This window comes from Gavialis gangeticus, unplaced genomic scaffold, assembly GCF_001723915.1.
Source record: "Gavialis gangeticus isolate Ggan-Ray unplaced genomic scaffold, GavGan_comp1, whole genome shotgun sequence".
Taxonomy (NCBI): domain Eukaryota; kingdom Metazoa; phylum Chordata; order Crocodylia; family Gavialidae; genus Gavialis; species Gavialis gangeticus.
This window is the reverse complement of record NW_017729019.1, coordinates 16875813-16884883: the sequence shown is the minus strand read 5'-3', so window position 1 is coordinate 16884883 and position 9071 is coordinate 16875813. Positions and strand designations below refer to the sequence as shown.

Genomic DNA, 9071 nt, shown 5'->3' with positions numbered 1-9071 from the left:
TGCCAGGGGTGGTAGCCCCTGCTCAGGCCAAAAAGCATGACAGTTCCCCCTGAGCCCCTGCACCAATCTTCTTGAAACATGGCACGCTCTATGCCCTTAGAAGGGGCTATCATTTCTGCAAGTTTTATCCAAATCTGGCCAGAAACGACAAGGTTATAGGCTGTTTTGACCTTCCCCATTACAGCCTATGGTCGAAACGGGGAAAACGTGCCAAAACTGATAATATTAGTGTCTCCTTCTTGGATGGGGCAGCAGAGATCTTCATTTGGATCTGGAAATTCAACCACTGGCTCATTTCCGCTCTGCACTAGTGAACCCCATTATGGGGGCCAACCCTACTCATTTCTAATCCTTTTTATAGCAAAAGCAATAGCACACAGACTGGCTACCTTGACTCCTCCACTGCAATCTTCTCACCAACAATATGAAAGTACCTCTATGAAACAACTAAGGTCATTCAGGCTGAGATTTTCCAATGTCCTTTGCACTGCTTTTGTTAGCATATCACCCGAGGAACATGATGGAATTTTTTTTCCAGAGAGCTCTGTTTTCTTTAATGCTCTGCCATATCTCATCCACTATATAAAAATAATTCCAGAGGATCACCTAGGTCATATTAATCTACTCTTGAGTGGTATGAGATACAAGCTACTTTGAAATGACCTTGGTATTTGCTCCTCAGGGTCTCATGGACATAGTCTAGGTTACCTGGTGGTAATTCTTCTCTTCCTTCTAACAAAAACTATAAAATGTCTCTTGCCATAGAGCTTCAGGGTTCCCAGACTATATTTTTCCATCATCATTTTCACAAATATCAGTAGTGCCTCATATGTCCAATTACAGCTCTGCAAATAATCCATGCTTCACCGCAACCAAAAAGAAAAATTGGAATTTTCCCACTGAAACAAAAAGCTGAAGAACAAAATTCGCTCTCCAATTAAGCTTTTCATTTTCAACACTTTCTAACCATATTTATATCACACTTAGACACATTGTCATAAAGAAGTCCCACAGTCTTACAACATAAAACATCCACACCATTGTGAAATGCATTAACATGAAATATTAAAAACATTTCCAGGGGATTTTTCCAGGTTTTCTTAGATGCAACAAGCTGACCAATTCTACCTGAATTCACATGGTGTTCAGTCCTTCAAAATGAGCATTTTCCAGGGAAAGTTTCACATGAAAAAATGCACTCTGGCTGCTTGGAACAGCAAGACCAATGACTGAGTGCTTCAGTTTCTGATTTATCTGCTATGAGGCGACTTTATCCTGCCTAGGAGCAGGCTGCAATGTCTAGGGACCTGGAGAGCACTACATTCAGCACATGTGTGATGAGGAAGGAGCATATGTGTAGCACCATCATCATGTTTCTTTCTCGTTAATGCCTTCCCTGAATGGTCCCCTCTCATTGCTAGTGGCTGGCTTTCAAAAATAACACTGAACCATGTTGGCAGAACGGCATACCATTCACTTCTATTTTGCCCCGCCACATCCAAAGCAGGCTCAGGAACAAGGCAAGACTTGCATTTCAAAACAAGACTTTCTGGCGCATTTAGCCTAAAGACAAATCCTAGGTCTGGATAGCAAGACCTCATTCATCTAGGCTTTCCACCAGTTTGGCAGGAGGGCGGCTCCCTTGTGAAGTTATTCTGGCCTTGCGCAGTCCAACCGAGCAGAGAAAGAGACCCCAAGTCTTGGATCCTCAAATGCACTTAGCCACTTCACTCCTCACACTGGCTTTCACTGAGCTGGAATACCATTTTATGGCTCTGATTACTGAAAGCAAATCTTAGATCAACTTGAAAAAGGTCTTTTTTACTGTAGTCTTGTGACAGTCAAGCCCAGGCTCCCCCAAGGTTTGATAATCCTGTGGGAGGACCATTTGCTCTTGTCCTGTGAGTCCTTCTTCGTTCTAGGCTTCATTAGAAAAGCATCATCCAATTCCAGGATATGCACATGGCTATGGCAACTCACGTCTCTACCACCTGATTAGCCGAAGTCCTATCCAGGTTTCCTCCTCGAATCAAAACAAGCTCCCTTCACAAAGGTGACCAAATCCTTGTCGAAGCCCATTACATAATGCATTTGCCACCACTGTACACATATCATCACAAGGAGCAGTTTATATAGCAAATACATACGTTACTCTGCAATCTATAACATAACACTAAACCTATCAGCAGAACCAACTTTCCAAATGACGCTATCGTTACAACCTATTTCTACCTGTGGTCCAGCTACACCTTTAAGATAGAAAGACTGATAGCACTGTTTTCTTTGACCTGGGTTCTTAAGCAGGTCCATTGTACCTGCATGTATTTTTAGTGTGTTATATGTTGCTTATCTTCATCAAATACTGCAATCTTCACATGTCCTTTGTGTTGTGGAAAAAAAACACGCAAGCAAGGGAAGCATAAGGTATAAAAATCAGAAAGAGGCAGCATTGGATCAGCACATGGGCAAAGATGGCGAAGCTGATCCTTCTCACTGGTAAGTTCAGCTCTGCAACTTTCTTATACTGGTTTCTGAACAGTGCTGGGTGGAAAACGGATTTCCTTAGTTTAGAGGCCAAAGCCAAAAATATCTAAACAAAAATTATTTTGGGGTGACTTGAAATAAAAAAATAGCTTTTGGTGCATCCCACCAAAATATTTCATTTTGTTTTCAGGTGTTTGTGATTTAAAACTTGTTCAATTTCAAAAGCAGAGGATCAGTTTGAAAAGACAATGTGAAAAACGTGACATTTTGAAATCCTCGGATTTTGTATTATTTCTCAAGGATGGTGCTATGCCAAATTGCACGCAAATCCACACATCATTTTTACTGCCCCAGAACTTCATTTTTTTTACTACTACCTTAAATCAGCTAATCTTAGTATAACTTCTTTCAAAATGTCATAGATTTCATAGACATTAGTGCTGGAAGGGACCTCGAGAGATCATCAAGTCCAGCCCCCCTGCCCAAGGGGCAGGAAGTCAGCTGGGGTCAAAGTATCCCAGCAAGTATGCATGTAAAGAGTTACTCTAGCTTCTTTTCTACCTTGGAGAGCTCAGAGCAGCAGCAGAGTCTCCCAATGCCTGAAGAAGGGCGTTTGTGCCCGAAAGCTTGCAAAGAACGGATTTCCAACTATTTAGTTGGTCTAATAAAAGAGATCACATCTACCCAAAGAACCTTGCCTGCCTGTCCTTAGACCAACACGGCTACAACCAACACCCCTGCTACATGTCTTTTATTCATTAATCGGCAGACATTTAGAAGGAGTGGTTAGCATATTATTATTAGAGGACGTGGAGCCTTATATAAACGTCCTTGATTCTTGTAAATCTAAAAAAACCCAGACAAAATAAGAATTATTGTTTTTGAAGACAGGGATATTGGCCCCAAGAATCCTATTATCATTAAAGTAGCAGTCTCGGTGCATGTCCAACGATTGCTAAATTGTAAAATACAGTAGCAGGACACGACGACACAAAAGCTGCATTTGCCATAAAAAAAAGAATGAATACGCTCGCTGCCATGGTATTCTACCGTGCATGAGATATTGTGCGAGCTGGCAACGCTAGAGAGTTGCATATTTCCAGGTTTAATGTTCTAATTATTCTCTTTCTCCCTAAAGGTCTGGTGTTCCTGTTGAATGCACAAATAGGTATGTGCTCCTATTCAAATACAAATCTCATTTTATAATATTTTAGTTCATTCTTTTAGAGAACTTATAATATGATTACATAGACAGACAGGCCTTTCTAAAGGCAAACACTTTTCAATTGGCTCCATGCTATTTTTAGAGGTAAAGCATTGCTGATATGCAAAATTGGTACTAAAACCCCAGAAAAGTAATATGCTTTTTATAAGGCACTAGAGTACTGAATATTTTCCTCCTAAGGAAGTTCAAGATAAAGTAATCCAAGAAATGAGTATCACCAACAACCTAGAAAGGGCTTTTAAAAACCTCTGATGGCTTCAGTCATTTCTGTATTGTATTGCAGAACCAACACAAGTAATCTACCATTTGGAAAGAAATATAGATTGCATTTTCTGACTCTTAGACATGTGTCTTAGAGCCGAATAAATTGTAAAGCATGAGTCTTAGTTTATGCAACAGGTGTCTCGAGTCAAACATTTAATAAAGTAAAAAAGTAGAAGAAAAATGAAAGAAAACATTTCCTTGGATTGCCAGCTCACTAGGCACATCTACCCATAATGCTATGTCATCGTAACAACACACTATGGCGACATAACGTTTGTGGGCAAAAACCGTGATAGCAATGCACTCCCTCAGTATAGCGCATCGTTATAGAAACGGAGTGGCTAAAAATCACTGTGCGCTGGTGGCACGGTGCAGCACGGGCTGCTCCTACGCCATCTTTTAGTACTTCCAAAAGGTTTCTAAATGATGGTGCAGTAACAACAGTGTCCTAGGGCACATGTAGATGTGCCCATAATGGATGAAACACCCACGTTAAACTATTAGGGATTTCTTGGAACATAAAGAAACATTGCACCAGTCAGGTAGTCCCCGCTCCTCTAAACCATGTCCATATTGGTTTAATGAATTTGTCATACAACCCAGGTCATGAGCATTATCTCTGAGTCCAAAAAAACAGGACCATGAAAATCAAGTGCTTGGGTCCAACTGGTATTTATTCCCTCTTGAGTAAAGGTAGGGGAATGCATACCAGGTTTTTAAAGAGATGGAGGCTATTATTTTATTTGGATTTTCACATCAAACTTCCCTCCCGCTCTTCCCTGAAGGCTCTGCCTATGTGCTTTCATGCTATTTCTCCAACTGGGGCCAATACAGACAAGGCCCAGGGAAATACTTCCCAAAGGACATTGACCCATGCCTGTGCACTCACCTGCTCTATGCCTTTGCTGGAATGACCAGCAACGAGATCACAACCATCGAGTGGAATGACGTGACCCTTTACCAATCCTTCAATGGCCTGAAAAACCAGTAGGTATCTAAAGTAAAGGGGAATCCAATATCCTGCTTCTTGTAAGTTATTAAGTCACAAAACAAACAGCTCTTCTGTACGTAGTAATACTGTCTACCATGGGCGTTGTCTCCATCAGGAGGTTGGAGAGAGAGGCAGAAAAGAAGAGAGAACATCAGGGCACCAATACTGATCCACCATGCACTCACGTGAGCTAGTCTTGCCTTGTCCCTCATGCCACATAACCAGGGAAGAGTGTAAAGAGGGTAGTGAGTCATGTTTTCAAGGGCAACACAATGGTAGGCATTTATGTTGGTCCATCCAATGAGATGCAAAAGAAGCTGATACATCTTCAAGAGGAAACTAAACAGTCACCTTGCTGGGGTCACCTGACCCCCAGTTATCTTTCCTGCTTGGTCCAGGGGGCTGGACCCGATGATCTTCCGAGGTCCCTTCTGGCCTTACAATCTATGAAGCCATTAACTCTGAAACCCATGTGTGATGGGCCCCCACGTCATCCAATGCCATGAAGGTACAAACTCCATGTAAGGTAAGATACCCAGTTACAGGACACTAAATTTAGGAATAAAATCAACCCACACTTGAATAATTAGGGAAAACAGAGCAACGAAACTGGGAAAGACAGAATATAATATAAAGATGTAAAACACACCATCTCCTAGCACTCTTTACTCTCACCCCTAGCTGGGGCTTACTTTACAGTCCACAGCTAGTTCCAGTGGCAGGCAACAGTCCTCACCATCTCTGCAGTGAGCTCCTCCTCGTCCCCAGAGGTCTCGCCTTCTCTGCTTCCCCCAGCAGGTTACCTCTGCCCCACTGCTCTGGGCTTCTCTGCTGAAGTCCCCATGTGGCAGACTCTCTGTCTCCATTCTTGGGGCTTCAGACCGGCAGGCTCCCCTGGATCCAGCAGTCTGGCAGGCACTCACACATGCAGGCGCACACGGGCATGTGCATCCTTCAGTTCTGTGGCATCCATCTCCTTCCAACTCCCCCCACTCTAGAAAGAGCCAGAGGTCTCAAGACCATGCAGAGAAAATAGTGCAATTTTCCAGGCTACACTCAACCCCGCTGCAATTCAGCCATTAACACTTTTTCTGCCAGAAAAAAAACCTATCCAAAGAAACCCTTTCAATTTGTAACAGCCAAACAAACTGTACAACCATATAAATGTCACACCATGCTTTGCCCTTCCTTTCCAGGAACTCCAACCTGAAGACCCTCCTCTCCATTGGAGGCTGGAATTTTGGAACAGCAAAGTAAGTCCATCCCCTTCCCCCGGCTGCGTCCTCCTATGGCTGCGACTGCCGGAAACAACCAGCAGCTACTTCCCCTGACTCCCGTCTCCCCTGCTTCCCTAGATTCTCAGCCATGGTGGCCAGTTCTGCCAACCGCCAGACCTTCATTAACTCCGCTATCAAATTCCTGCGCCAGTATGAGTTCGATGGGCTGGACATTGACTGGGAATACCCCGGCGCCAGAGGGAGCCCAGCTCAGGACAAGCAACTCTTCACCGTGCTGATTAAGGTATTGAGGAAACTAGATGTTTGCTGAGGGATTGCCACTAGCTGGACAATCATCGGGAATGACCAACTAGATAACCCACAGCAGGCAAGAAACCCTTTGCTGGCTAGATCAGAAATAATCTGGAGTCAAAGAAATCTGCTGATTTCAGATAAGAGACCTACCTCTTTTTCATGCGAGTACCAGAGGGAAAGGTATTGCCCCAATTTCAGGGCAGCATAATTCACTGTGATACAACATATCCTCAGCCAATATGTATGCTGGCTGGCCCAGAATATGGGATGCTCAACCTAAGATAGCTGAAAGCAGTGACCAGCATAATTTTGGTACAGTCTTCAACAAGGAGCCTCTTCAGTGGAGGGATAAAAAGCTTCCTCCTGTGGGCAATCAAATGACCCGAGTTCCTCCCCACTCCATCTCATCTCCCTGTATGCAGACAGCTTTCTTTTGGTTGGAAAGGTTGTGCAGGTCCTCAAGTATGTGAACTGGAGATAGGGGAAGGGCGACTGGGCTGCCTGAGTCAGGGTGCGGGAGTCTCAGTCCGGGGGTTTCCAACAGCTAAGTGTTTCCTTGCCTTTCCTTAGGAAATACTGGAAGCCTTCGAGCAGGAAGCCAAGCAAGTTAACAAACCAAGGCTCCTGATCACCGCTGCTGTTGCTGGAGGGCTTTCCAACATTCAGGGTGGCTACCAGATTGCTGAGCTGGGCCAGTGAGTACTGCGCTTTCCCATGGTGTGCTTTTAGAAAAGCTGGCCACTTCTCATCTCCAATAGCAAACCCAAAGCATAGCAGTTCCTTACCACAGCTATGTAGGCCAGAATTCAACCTGTTTTTATAAGCATTGTGACTAGTAGGAGGCAGAATTCTGCCTTGTGTGTGATAGGCACAGTCTAGTTCAAAAAATAAGTGCATTACAAGGGAGACAGCAACACAAGGATCTCCATCCAGACACTGGAAGTCATTGGTCTTGTCTATGCACTTCGTCTGAAGGGTTAGATACTTGATCCATGCTGGCTTTAAGCCTTCCTCAGGACTTAGATTTCCATCTCAGTCTATCACTGGCATGTACAAGACCCGAAGAGGGGCACCGATGTCATGCAAAAGAGATGGTGAAGAAGCCATGGATGCAGGAAGTGGGAACATGACCCGTGTCACCCCAGGGAGCCAGAGGTTCAAAATGCACTGGGGATGAACATTCACACTGCTCTCCCACAGGTACCTTGACTACTTCCATGTGATGACATATGACTTCCATGGCTCTTGGGAAGGATACACTGGAGAGAACAGCCCTCTCTACCAAGGACCTGCTGACCAAGGCAGCTACATCTACTACAATGTGGTAAGTGCATCTTGAGAGCTTGGGGACAGAGACCAGTAAAGTCCACAATGAAGAAAACTTGGAGAAATGCACAGTGGTGAGCACTGATGTTTCAGCTGACAAATCTCTCGGGAGGCCTTGACTGACCTGTTGTTTTCCAGGACTATGCTATGAACTACTGGAAGAGCAATGGTGCACCCGCTGAGAAGCTCGTTGTTGGATTCCCAACCTACGGACACACCTTCATGCTGAGCAACCCCTCCAACACCGCCGTTGGTGCTCCAACATCAGGACCTGGGCCTGCTGGACCGTACACAAAGCAAACCGGCTTCCTGGCTTACTACGAGATATGTGCTCCACCAGATCACACAGGCATTGAACCACGGTTCTAACATGAGATCTGTTGAGTAAATCAAAGGCACTGTAGTGGTTGGAAATTGCTGTACTTTATGAGGCATTTCTTAAACCATCACGTCTTCCTCTTTTCTTAGATCTGCACCTTCCTGAAGAACGGAGCCACCCAGGCTTGGGACACCCCTCAGGACGTGCCCTATGCTTACAGCAGCAATGAGTGGCTGGGCTATGACAACCAGAAGAGCTTTCAGATCAAGGTAAGTCTGGACTCTTCACAGCAATCTAACCAGAGCTATTTCAGCTCATTTTACAGTACTGTCTGGACTGATGTTGGCTTCTGTCCTGGCACCTAACAGGTTGAGCGGCTGAAGCAGAACAACTTTGCAGGCGCTATGGTTTGGACCCTTGACCTGGATGACTTTACTGGCAGTTTCTGCGGCCAGGGCAGATATCCCTTGATCACCACCCTGAAGAACGGTCTGGGGCTGCAGAGCTCTGGTGAGCGATAGTAGTATTAGGGAATTCACTACATTTCTCGAGATCTAGATGATAAAGAGAAAGTGCAAAGTGTATAAATGTTGTTTCCAACTTGTGCAGTGCACCCAAAATAGCCACACTGTCAGGAGTAACAAGATAGAGACAAGAGAATATATAGGGCTCTAGCAGAGCCAGGTGGAAAATGCAGGTTTATGAAAACAGGAATTGTCACAGGTCAGGGGCAGGGCACATCGGTAAGGGATTGTCATGGACCTTGAAAGCGGCACAGCGAAGTGGCATTATTAGATCTACATGAGATCCTAAGACTGCAAGTGAAGTGGCCCTGGTGATCTGGCCTCAGGTATAGTTGTGTAGGACTTTGAGAGTCCAGAGGCATCGCTGGTAAAAAAAAAAAAAAAAAAAAAAAATCTTTGGAAAACC

At 44.5% G+C, this 9071-nt stretch overlaps 1 protein-coding gene across 1 annotated transcript in view; it reads left to right on the top strand.

The window, feature by feature from the left end:
* Positions 1-2471: 2471 nt before the first annotated feature.
* Positions 2472-9071, top strand: part of LOC109295434 (acidic mammalian chitinase-like) — a 17507-nt gene continuing 10907 nt past the window's right edge. The window contains exons 1-10 of the mRNA XM_019514289.1: positions 2472-2496; positions 3623-3652; positions 4759-4960; positions 6161-6217; positions 6320-6485; positions 7067-7191; positions 7697-7820; positions 7961-8152; positions 8291-8410; positions 8510-8651. Of these exons, the coding sequence (XP_019369834.1) occupies positions 2472-2496; positions 3623-3652; positions 4759-4960; positions 6161-6217; positions 6320-6485; positions 7067-7191; positions 7697-7820; positions 7961-8152; positions 8291-8410; positions 8510-8651 (1183 nt within the window). The remainder of the gene's footprint in view (positions 2497-3622; positions 3653-4758; positions 4961-6160; positions 6218-6319; positions 6486-7066; positions 7192-7696; positions 7821-7960; positions 8153-8290; positions 8411-8509; positions 8652-9071) is intronic.